The following is a 12,365-nucleotide window of genomic DNA, read 5'->3' on the forward strand; positions in this document are numbered from 1 at the left end:
AGATGCTGTCTCCTCCAGATGAAGCTTGCCAGATACCTGGATGCTAGTGATAGGAATTCCCCTCCTGACCCCATCCATCCAGCCTGCAGAGTTCAGGGTCCTTCTTGCAGTTCTTTCCAAGTACCATCCCCCTAAACAAAACTTAGAATTCTAGAGGGAGAGGTGTGTTCGCCTTGGGGCACTCCCCCTCCTCATCTGTCAGCTACCATCCTGGTCACTGAGAGTTCCTTCACTGCTAGGGCAATAACAGTATTCATCCCCATTTTGCAGGAGGTAGTGGGAGCAGAGAAGTACACTGCTCAGGGTCTACCCCATACCAGGTCACAAGCAAAGCAGCCTGAGCCTTTGGGATGCTGTTTCTAGGGAGTAACTACCAATCCTACTTTTCATGGGGGGAAACCAGGGCTCAGAGAGGCTAAGGCACTTGTCTGAGGTCACACAGTCAACCTCAGAGGTTTGTCTGCCTTCAGGGCCAGCCAGCTTAACCGCCACCACCTCTGCACCATAACAAATTTAAGTGTTCTACTCAGCCCTGGGTGTGGAGCTGGCAGGCTCCCAGAGTCAGGGGTCAGAAAGTTATAGCCCTGAAGCCACCTTCTGAGCTATCACTACTTCTGGAAGGATCAAGGGGTCAGAAGTGCCTACACACAGGTGCAGATAGCCACAAGGCCCCTCTGAGGCTGGCTGCCTCTTGAGCCACAGGGTGAAAGATGCCTTTATGGGCCAGGGTGAAATTTTTATCCTGGTGGTTTCTCTTTAAATTCTTTACGATTACGAAGCAGTGGGGGCTGCCAAGGAACATGATTTACTCCTTGAGCATGCACCAGCTCCATGCTCAGTGCCAAGGGAAGCTGGAGCCAGGCAGGGAGGGGCAGGCAACATGCCAGGGAGCTGGAGACGAGGCCTGTGTTGTGGAGGCCCAACCAGTGGCAGTCCCATCCAAAGCGTGGCTGGACCTGGATGGGCAACAACTGAAGGCCCCAGCCCATGGTCCGACTGAGTCAGACTGGGCCTCACACAAGTTCTTGATAAATTCAATGACTCTGTCTCTATCTCTACCTTCTCCATGGGCCAATTGTCATCCTGGCTCATCCTGGAATACACACCGATCCCTATCGGATTAGTTCCACCTGACCCCAGGTCAGCTTCCTGAGGCCACTCTTGGGTCTCTTCCTTCTACTCTGCAATTGAAAGCTCTGTGTCCTGGTTTGGCTGGCCATGGAGCCCCTGAGGGGCAAGAACAGGTCATCTAGCTCTCCAGCCTTATTCCCATCCCCATCCCCACCCCAGTAGCTAAGCCTGGTTCCAAGGCTGCAGGCCTTCCACCTTAACCCCTATTGTGACCTCTCCTGACTTCCAACCTTGTCATTTCAGAACAAGATCTGGCAACCTTGGTCCTTGGATACACATGCAAATGATGTGAATGGTACTACTCTTCTGAGCCATTCTCCCACCCAGAAGCTAGGCCAAAGAAGGTGGGAGAGCAGCGACCAGCCCCACCCATTTATCCTTACTCACTAAGGAATCAGCTACACCTCGGGTCAGAAAGGGCCAGGATGCAGAGAGGCTCTGGACACCGAAGCCCCTTTTCTTTGGGGTCCTGGTTGTCTCATGTCTGACTTAAGAGGGCTTCTTGGCAGACACTGTTCAGTAGAATTACAGCCTGAAAATAAGCAAACTCCGATTCTGCTCCTTTAGTAGACAGAAGACAAGAGGAACCTGCCAGTGCCACACCAGCCGTTTCCTCGGGAAACAATACTATTACCACTGAAGCTGGCTCTGCAGGATCCTAGAACCCAAGCTGTAACTCATGGCTACAGGTTGTGCCACAGCATCACCAGGACCCCACCCTCCACTCTCAGTCCTGGAACAGGTTTAGGCATCAAGCAGAGCCAGGCACAATTTCAATCTTCCACCGGAGTGACCTGGGAAGCCCCTCTGAGCCTCCTTCTCACAGGAAACTAACTGGGCAGCCTCTGCTCAGGCCTAGGAGAGACTACAGCCTGGTTATCACAATAAGCACCTACCCACCCTTATTTCCATTATTTTCATCTTTCCTGATCTCCCCTCACAAGGTGACCCTTTGTTCCCCTCTCCCTTTTCCTGCCTCAGTTTCCCTCGTAGTCCAACTGCCTGTCATCACAAGATCCCTCTCTCCGACCAAACATCTTTTGACCCCAAGTCCTGGCCAAAGCTAGTCCAGGCAGCAGTAATGCATTGAAGGGCGGCTTCCTGGGAAAAAGTAAACACTCCCCAAGCTAAACAAAGGACGGGGCAGGGCCTTGCACCTCCCTACTGTTGCAGGGGATGGAGGTGGTACCCCAGGGCCTAGAGTCATCTCAGGGTAGGGAAAGGAAAAGCTTTTTCATGGATACCGTCTGTGACTCTGGGTGAAAGGGACTCCAGACCTTGGGAAAGTGGGGAGGGGAAGAGGGCCCCAGTCCCAGACAGCCATGAATTCTCCAGAACCCAGAACTGAGAATCAAAGAGTACTTTTCCAACTCCTGAAAAACTGTCCCATTTTACCCCTCACTTGGACCTGACCTTGTCTGTGCTGCTGATGGAAGCTAAGGAGATGGGCCATAGGACTTACCAATTTGAATGAACTCTGGGCCCCTTTGCCCTCACAACCTTCTAGTTCTAAATCTGGCTGGGGTGCCTGGGCGGGCAGGGCAGCAAGCCCAAGTCTGGCACCCGTTCCTGCCTTTGTTCCTTTATCTGGCCTGAACAGTGTGACCCCTTATGCCAGCACCTCTGCTTTGGAGGGTCTAGCCCTACCCGTGCTAGAACTGGTACTCCTGCCTGCAGCAGGACTCAGAGAAGGAGAGGTCCACCCTGGATCCTTGAGGCCTGGGCTGCCGGTTGCTATACCTATCCAAGCACAGAAGGAGAAACTGAGTCAGGGAGCCCAAGTGGCTAGTGGTGCTTCTGAGGACAACCCTTTCTATGCCCCTCCTGTGTACCCTGGAAGGAAAATCTCCCTTCCCCATTTCCCAGCATGTGGCCTAGCTGTGGGAGCCCAGTTTCTCTAGGACTTGGTCTTCATTCTTTCTCCACAAGCATTTGGTGAGGACCTTCTCCTCACTGAGGGACACTTGTATATATATAATCAGCTGAGATCATTCAGCATGGAGGACTCAAAGCGTCCAGTGCACACTGGCTCCCCAGGGCACTGATCAACTGAATATCCACTGTCTTTTCAGCTGTCTACCTGAGAGCACCTCGTCTCATCCACAGCAGTCACCAGCATTCAGCCAGGGCTAGGTGCACAATAGGTGCCCAAGAATCTGCTAAATTGAAGCAATTAAGCATAATACTAGAATGCAGGGCAGATGGGGACAGGGGACAGTCATTCTCTGCTGGTAAACCTGCCTGAGGGGGGGGAGGCCCCAGACAACCTCCAGCCCCACCCGAGTCCTCCACAGCATGGGGCACCCTAGGCTGGTTGCCAGCAAGCATGGCTTTTAGTCACTGTGGGTGTCGGCTTCAGAACTAATTGAGAGGGAATCGACCCAACAAGATGTGGGCGCTGGCAAGGCCAGGACACTAGGGTTCTATTTCTGGCCTCGCTTCTGCCTCTTGCTTGACTGACCTTGGCTCTGCCCTTGCTTGAGACTCAGTTTCTCTCTCTGGAAAACAGGAACAAAAGCCTTTGCCCCTTTACCCTTGGAGGTCCAAGAAGGTTAAAAGGAATGTCTTGTCCTCCCAGTTTCCTTATGGGGATAATAACAAGAATAATACCCAGAGTGGACACAGGATCCCTAGGGTATGGAACCCAAGCCACCCCTCCCTGCCTCTGTGAGGGAAGGAGACACTCCACTGGCCCTGCAGACACCCTGGGCAGGGAAGGACTGAGGAGTGGACCTGACCCCTTCAAGATTTATTAATCTGTTCTGAAGAATTCCACCAGGGAAGGGTGGAGGTATCAGCAGAATAAATATCTCACCTACCCAAGCCTGGGAAAGGGGGGTGCTTTTCTAACCCTAATGGATTAACTCTTCTCTGATCATTTCTCCAGGCCCATCCTCAGAAATTCCAGAAGTGAGGGGCTAGGAAAGCTGATGATAGGCAGCTCACTCCCCACTCTTTCCATCTAGTTGCCTGGGTGGCATGAGGCCAGGGAGGGGCCCTATGAGGGAGGGGGGACAATTTGGTAAGATGGGGGCTGGGTCTCAGCCAAGCCTGAGGAAGGAAAGGTCAGCCCAGCCTTTCAATATGGCTGCCCGGAAATCTGGCCAGCCAAGGCTGAGTTGGCCCCACCCAGGGCAGAGGAGGCTGGACAAAGTTACCTCTAGCCAGAGAACAGCTGAGGCTGAGAACTCAGCAATGACCCCAGATTCCTCAGACCCCGGCATGGCCACTGCCCCTCTCCCCAGGCTCAGGTTGGACTCTAGAGGCCACATCCTCCATTGAGGAAGTTGCTAGCCAGGTGAGCTATATGTCCTCTTGGGTGTGTACACCATGTATTCACCTGCCCAAGTGGGTTAAGTGCAAAGGTGATGAAGCTAGGGAACTAGCTGCAGACCCCAACAGATCATTAAAACCTTCCAATGGCACTGGATATGGTGGCATGCACCTGTGGTCCCAGCTACTCAAGAGGATGGAGGATGGCTGGAGCCCAGGGGTTTGCAATCAGCCTGGGAAACACAGTGTGGCCTCATTACAAAACAAACAAGCAAATAAAAGACAAACAAACAAATAAAAACCCTTCCAGTGATTTTCCAATCAGAGTCTCACTAGGGATCCAGGGAGCGAGGTCTCTCATAATAGCATGAGTTTTCCCTGAACCTATAACAGGCCACAGTGACTGACTCCAGATTCCTGGGAACCCCTCCCACTTGGAGATCATAGGAAGGCTCCTTGGAACCCATGCTCCAACAGGGGAGGTGCTGCTCCTCCAGCTTGGTGAGGCTCCAGTGTCTGCCTCAATGTTTCCACCCAGGGGCTGCCCAGGACACCAGCATACACTACAAAGCAGTTGCAGGTTTAGAAGGAATAACATACCCATTTCCTCAGCTGTCACCTTCAGGGAATCAGAGACAGATTCCCTGAACACGGTGAGCCACATAGCCCAGGAACACAGATGCCCAGACTCTGGACCCTTTGTCAAAATATTTAAGTGGTCTAGTCTCCAGCCTTTTCCAGTAAGACTCCATCTCCTATGTTGCCCTTCCCACCATGCCCAGGAAAACTCACGTGGCTATACAATCTGTCCCTTTTTTGCCCCGACCCTTCTTCTCTTTCTTGTGCAGTGGAGTCAAGTGCTCTGAAGAAAGAAAAGATTTCTGGGGAAGATCAAGGCAGCCTCTTACCTTTGTATGAGAGCCGGACGCGGGGAGTGGCCTGGAAGTGGTCTTGGGTAGGGGTGGCTGACCAGACCCCAGTCAGTAGGGAAGCCCAGAGGAGGAGACCAGTGACAAGCATTGTGGGAGGGGCCTAGGGCCCAGGAAGCAGGCTTGGTCTCTGGACACCTAGGAGAGGAACAAGATTGGAATGTATGAAGCACTTGAGGGATTCCCTCCTTACCAACATTTCCCTTATTCAATTTCTGCCCAAGGTACCTCAGTTTCCCTACCTGAACAAAAAGAGTAATGGTGTGTGTGTGTGTGGGGGGGTCTTCATGTTTACACACCCCACTTGGGGCCATGAATGCTCCAGTGGGCAGACCTGATATATGCTCTTCTGCCTTTGTCTGGGAGAGTGTCACGGACAAACAAGACCAGGCCATGGTGGGTGGCTTGGGGTCACCAGAGCTAATGAGGAGCAGCTGGAGATTAAATTCTACCCCTCATAGAATCCTGAATTACATTCAAAGGGTCTAGCATGAGCAGGTGATCTTGGAGCCCTCTCCAATCCCCAGTAGGCTCTCTCCCCTGCACCCACTGCCAGGAAAGTGGACTCCTTTTCTCTCTCCCACCTTGAGCAATGGAGGAAGAGATGGGTTGCATCCCTGACTGCTCTAGCCAAAGTTTTCCTCCCAGTGGATGCAGGGAAATCTGGACCTGATTATTGGTGTGTGGAGAAGCACGGGAGAGAACTGGGAGGATGAGCAAGACACACACAGACAGCCTAAAGCAGAAGGGACATCATCCGCAAGAAAAAGAGATGTACAGAATAGCAGGGCTCAATTTTACTAAAATCAAAGCAGGAAGGACCCAGGTCAGACAGGCAGAAGGACTTCCTGCCAGGAAAAGTTCCAGTTTTGACCCTAGAGGGTGAAGAAGGGGAACTAGGATGGCCAGTGGGCCTGGGGCAGGGTATAAGATGGCTGAATTATCTCCTTCAGACCCCCCACATCCTTAGCAGATCCAAGTTTCAATACTATGTTTTTCAAATATTGTCTCCCCAGGCAGGCTGGCTGTTGGGTAAACGCAGCCCAGCACCAGTTGTCAGAACATATTGCTCCCTCCCGGCACAAACCAGCGCCAACTCCTACCACCCCCAACACACACACACACACACACACACACACACACAGAAGCATGGGTTGGGTGGGGGGGTCATCAAGAATGATAATGTAAGCCCCATTCCTTAGTCTGCCCTGTCTGTTCCCAGGGAGGTAAGACCCAGGCCCATTTCTAAGACTCTTTTGGGGGTGGGAGCACTGTGGCCTATTACTCTCTTGACATTGCTAACCAATGCTGAGGCAAGAACCGGGCATCACATCGGACTCTTAGGCCTCACTGGACAGACCCTCATGCCCTCCCAAGACCCACATCCCCTGAGCTCTTTCCTCTCCTGCCAAGGCAAACCACTCGTGGTTCCTCAAACAGGAAGTACAGCTTCAGGCCTCCTGGCTTATTCCTCATGTGGTGCTCTCTGTGGGAACATGGCTCCAGAATGCCTGGCACACCTCTCATGTTCCTTAAGATATCCTCCATCCCAGATGCTCCCTCTTGAGGAGGCCAGTTGGGGGTGGGGAGAATCAGAACCAGCCCCTCCCCCAAGTCTGCTGGGGCACAAAGCTAGTGCTGACAGGAAAAGCAGGCTCTGATAAGGGGGACAGGTGGGAGAAAGAGCTGTGCAACCTCCCTCACCCACCTGGGAGGCCCCCCACTAACAGTCTTGGATGTACACACTTCCATACCTGCATGCCTACGCACGTCCTCACAGGCATGACTCTGCTCAAGAACTTGACCTGCTAGTGGGGTGGGGATCAGGAAAGCTGGGAGATGCTGTCCTGGCTTGGGAGGATGCATTCTCAGTCCCTTTGAGAGCTTTGATTCTATGTAGCAGGGTGCTCATGTCAATCTGCCTCCCTTCTACCCCTTCCCCATGACCTCATTTTTCTTGCATCCATTTTCATGGTATCAAAGGTCAGGGTCACCAAGGACAGAAGTTAGATTCACCCAAGGTGTCCAGGAAGGTGGGGGACTTCCCACAGTGCCCCTACAGGGACCTCCTACAATGCTCTGGCCCTTGAGAGAGGTGAATGGGGGATGCGAAGTCTGCTGGGGTCTCAGGCCTAAGTCCAGGCTCCCTCTTTAGCCTAATGATGGCAGAAAGAAGGAGAAGGAAGGAAGAAGAGGGAAAGGACTGAAAGGGAAAGGGGGAGGAGGTTTCCACAGTCCCTTCCCCTCTGTCAGCCCCTAGATGCCTTCTACTTGGCCCCAACCCCCTAAAAGCCCCCAAATCGAAACAGATTCAAATGGGTGGACAGAGAAGGAACAGCCACCGCCACCTGGGAGCCCACCAGGAGGAGGAGGGCTGAGAGGGAGAGGAGGAAAACTGGCGGGAGGGAGTAAGGGAGGGAGGAGGAGAGAGGGAGGAGGAGAGAGGGAGGAGAGAGGGAGGGACGGAGGAGAGACGCCTGAACAAAGAAACGAGGAGCTGGGGCTGGCAAGGGGTGCAGGGAAGGGGCGGCTAGAGGAAGAGGTCCGGAGGCACCTGGGGGCTGGACAGGGGGCCAGGTGGTCGATTTGTCCAGCCTGATCCAGACCTCCCAAGCTCAGTGAGGGATGGGGGGGTGGACAGCCTGCCTCAGGAAAGGGAGGTTGGCTCTTCTGAACTGAGAACTGCCTAGATGGAAATAAGACAGAAACAGGGACTGTGGGGGAACATGGGGAGGAAATTATTAAGAGCACCCCACCAGCTACTCAACCCCTCAGATATAAACCACCCACCCACCCCCCAGCTCCTTCCTGGCGGCTGGCTCCCCCTCCCCCAACACCTCATGGACCAGGAAGCAAAGCAGCCCCAGCATAGCTGGGACTGAAACCCTGCTTTTGTGGCCAGGGTTTTCCAGTCAAGGTCACCTGGGCCTGGCTCCATCCTCCCCCCACCCCAAGGTATGCAGAGCAGCAAGGACTGGAGCTAGGGCTGCTGGCCTTCTCTCTGGCCCCCACCTCTGCACTTCCGGGCTTGGCTTCTTCAGAACTGAGGGGGAGCAGTTGGGGTAGGTATGCCTATGCCCTTGTCTTGCCCAGACACTATACCCCATGGGGTCCAGGCACACCCCCCTGAGTAGCTTGGGAAGAGGCCCCAGCTCCATCTAACACGCTGGGCTGGGATGAGTCTCCTGATCCCTGGGCAGTTTTCCCATCTCTGCAACTAGGATAGTGGCTTCTGGGAGACAAACTGGGTGAATTCAGAAGGACAAGGGGTCTCCAACCTGGCTCAGCTCCAGGGTGAACACACTGGTGCCTTCCATTTGTCCTCTCTCCAGTCACTAATCGGCTGGTGGCAAAATGCAGCTATCTCAAAAATTAGGTGTTATTTATCCATCAAGGTCCCCAGTTCTAGTTCCAAAGGACTCCTCTTGCCAGCACTACCTAATTCCTGGGCCACCCTGACATCCTCCTGTCCTACTTGCTCCAGGCAAGCCCATCAAGCTCCTATTGACCCTGTTACACTTAAGTAGTGGGGCCCTGGGTTCAAACAGGGGCTTGACTGCAGGATCACTTCCACTTCCACATGCAGGGGACCCATAAACCCAAGCAGGACTCCCTGCTGTAAAAGCAAACCCAAGATGCAGCTGAGGGTCAAGGGGATGGCAAAATGCTAGGAGAAAAACCTCTGAGTTGGCTGTGTTCCTGCCCTACTGATCAGGGCAAACCCCTACCCCCGTGGGTGCTGCCAGTATAGCGCTTTCCTTCTGACTGACCCGGTCTTCAGATAGGGACACTGAGGCAGGGCAGGCGTACCTAATGCAGAAGAGTGCTGCCTCAGGCGTTAATGGGAAAGAAAACTGAAAACAGGAGAAGGGGAATCGGAACTCCAGCTCCAGGAGCGTGAGGGTGAAGGTATCCACCTATTCGGATCCCTGCGGGTGGGGGAAAAAGTTGCTTTGCACACTGGTGACCCCACAGGCCACATCACCCAAACATCCATGCATCATTATACAGCCCCAGAGCTAAGGGGTCCGGGCCGCCGGGACAGGTACGAAGCCCACCCTAGTCCTGTAGCCTCCTGCGTCTTCGGGCAGTGCCTCGGCTTGCCGAGTCTAGCTCACTGGACACTTCTGCAGAGTTGCAGTGCCGCGGATCCCAGAGGGGTCGCGGGGTGGCCCGGCCGCCTGCCCACTCCCTCCGGTTACCGCTGCACTCACCTTTTCTGAGGCGGCGGGGCCTGGGCGCCCGGGCGGTGTCGACCGCAGTGGTGGCGGAGCGGCTCTTGTTGGGCCGGCCCGCTCTAGCGGCCCCCCGGGGCCATGGCCCTGCCCGCGCCCTCTTGCTGCTGCGCTTGAGCACAGATCCACACCGGGGCCGCGGCTTTAACTGGTTCCGCGAGCTTGGGGCACGTCAGCAGCCGAGGCCCCGGGCCCCAGCCCGGGCCATGGGAAGGATCAGGGGCGCTCGGGGCCGCCTCCCCCGGGGCGGGCTGCGGGCGCCCCCTGGCCGGCGCGCCGAGGGCGCATTCCCCAGCGCGGGGCGCGGGCGGTGGCGCGCGCTCGGCTTCGGGGCGCTGCGCTTGGCTCGGCCCGGTGTCGCTGCGCTCGCCTGGCTGCTGGACTGGGGTCGGGCGGCCGCGCTGGGCTGCACGGTTCCTCGAGGCGCGCCCTGGCCCTACGCTGCGCTTGGGGCTCCTTGGACCGCCGCGGTTCGTTCGCTTTCTGCTCTGGTCTCGCGGCCGCTGGCGGGACAGGGCGCTCGGAGCCGCGCGGGGAGCGCCAGCAATTGGCCGCCCGTGGGCGACATTTGCATAGCACGGCCCCGCCCCGCCCCGCCCGGCCGGCCCCACCCCCGGGGCGGGACCCGCCCGGCCGCCGCCCCGCCCCCGCTCCACCTGTCCGCGGGCTGGGCTCAGCGTTCCCAGGCGGTGGGCAACCCATGCCAGGGGAGGCTAATCTGCACCCCGCATCCCCGCCCCCGCTTCGCGGGCGGCGCCCCCGCCCCGCCCTGGCTTTGTCTCTCCGTGGATACACCGTGCACATCGCGACTGGTGTTTACCCGGGCACTCAACTCCCTGGCGAGAAGGGCTGGCGCCGCCGGGAAGCAACCAGCCTGCGCTCACCTGCGCACCCCCTTCAGCGTCCCTCCTTCCCACTCGCCGCCAACCGCGCCCGAGGCACCTAGCTTGAACCCAGCAGCGCAGGACCTGGGACTGCCCTGGCTGCTCAGCAGGTGGCGGTGCAGCCCCTGGGACTCTGACACTGCTGGACCTTCCCGCGGGCCACCGCCTCTAGCTTAGGGCCAGGTGGGAGCAGTCCAGCCACCAGTTCTGTTCTGTCCGGCCACCAGATGCTCCCCCCATTCCGTGATCACCTCAATAACCAGCTCTATTTCAAGCCAGCGGCTCCCAAAGACTATCCTTTATAATTCCATATCCCAGAGAAATCAAATGAACTGAGGCCTCTCCTAAAAGGGACACTTGCTTTCAAATGGCCTTGTGATAACCCAAGGGCTCAGCAACTGAAGAGGGGCTCACTTTGACCTCAGGAAGGGACCCTCTGCTCAACCGACCCTCCAAGGTCATGTCCTCATCAGCCAAGACCACTTCTCCCTGCCCTATGCACTTTGCCAAGGTCCCCAGAGATTCTGGCCCTCTTTGTCCTCTGCTTCTTCTCTGTCTTCTACTCTTTCCTTCTCCAACTCTTTTTCCCTCTCTTCTTCTCCTTCCTCTCCCTTTTCCTCTTTCTCCTCCTCTCCCTTCAGCTTTGTCTCCTTCGTTTCCCTCCTCTTCCTTCCATAATCTCTCCTTCTCTTTCCCCTCCTTCCCCTGCCTCAATCTGGCCTTTTCTTCTCCCTCCTCCTTTTTCTCCTGTTCTTTCTTCCTACTCTTTCTCCCTTTCTTTCTCTTATCCTTCCTTACTTCTGTTCCTGGCTAAGACTCCTAGGAGCAAACCTCTGTCCCTCTGACCCATTGACTGAGTGACTATAGTGTAGGGTGGGACAGGTCATAGGATCCTGCTGAGGACTCAGGAGCAGAGTGCTACCCACATGCTTTGAGCAGAGGCTGGGCATTTGAGGTGAGGAAACACCAACTGGGGTTATGGTACCTGTGGTGACAGTGTCTGCACCTCCTCTCTCTGTCATGCTTCATTCAAATTGCTGTGACGCTCGCTCAAGTGGTAGAGGGCATGTTTAGCATGCTCAAGGGCCTGGGTTCAATCCCCAGCACCAGTGGAGGGGTGGGGAATGACAATAAAACCCTGTGACAGTCATCCTTCTTTATCCTCACTCCTCTGTACCATAACCACCACAGAGGTTATTACCACTTTACCACTACCACAGCAGCGAGGTCACTTCACTATGGCTTCAAGCACCCTCTCTTCCATCTTTTCTCAGCCTCCATGGTGTCCTCATAGCCCATCCACTGCTGTCACCACCCTGGCATTATCAGCATCATCATGAACACTAAGGCAGAACTGGTTGCAGGGTCCAGAAGGAAAGAGACTCAACTGATTTGTTCATGAAGTTCTACTTAGGTGACCTGGAAGGGGAGGGACAGATGCAAGGGGAAGGAAAGAGAGTTAGATTTGAGCCTCATTACAGGATGGAAGGCCAATTTCTCTCATAGATAATTTGGGGACTGAATAATCAATCCAAAAAAAAAAATTAGTATTATTGCAGCAGTGAATCCTCACTGAGTCCTTGCTCTGTCAGGGGTAGGCTAAGCATTTTGTATCATTGTAATATGTTGTTATATGGTATTATTTGGAGTAATATTGTATAGCTTTCTACAATTTTGCCTTCAGCTTCAGGGATCTAAAGATTCCATTGAGGGCTGGCAATGTGGCTCAAGCGGTAGCAGGCTCGCCTGGTATGCGTGCGGCCCGGGTTCGATCCTCAGCACCACATACAAACAAAGATGTTGTGTCTGCCGAGAACTAAAAACTAAATATTAAAAAAAAATTTCTCTCTCTCTTTAAAAAAAAGTCCCATTGAAACCAGCCCTGGAAATCATAATTCCCAATCACACCAAGA

General features: G+C 54.9%; 1 protein-coding gene across 3 annotated transcripts in view; it reads right to left on the reverse strand.

The window, feature by feature from the left end:
• Sema3f (semaphorin 3F) overlaps positions 1-10,084 on the reverse strand; it is a 29,365-nt gene extending 19,281 nt beyond the window's left edge. For 2 of the 3 annotated variants that reach the window (XM_076868063.2, XM_076868061.2), the window contains exons 1-2: positions 9,548-10,084; positions 5,313-5,471 (exon numbers count right to left, since the gene is read on the reverse strand). In XM_076868063.2, the coding sequence (XP_076724178.1) occupies positions 5,313-5,424 (112 nt within the window). In that variant the 5' untranslated portion in view covers positions 5,425-5,471; positions 9,548-10,084. Of the gene's footprint in view, positions 1-5,312; positions 5,472-9,143; positions 9,204-9,547 lie in introns of those variants that run through there. The other variant, XM_076868062.2, reaches the window with a different exon arrangement.
• Between the last annotated feature and the right edge of the window lie 2,281 nt (positions 10,085-12,365).

This window comes from Callospermophilus lateralis, chromosome 10, assembly GCF_048772815.1.
Source record: "Callospermophilus lateralis isolate mCalLat2 chromosome 10, mCalLat2.hap1, whole genome shotgun sequence".
NCBI lineage: Eukaryota > Metazoa > Chordata > Mammalia > Rodentia > Sciuridae > Callospermophilus > Callospermophilus lateralis.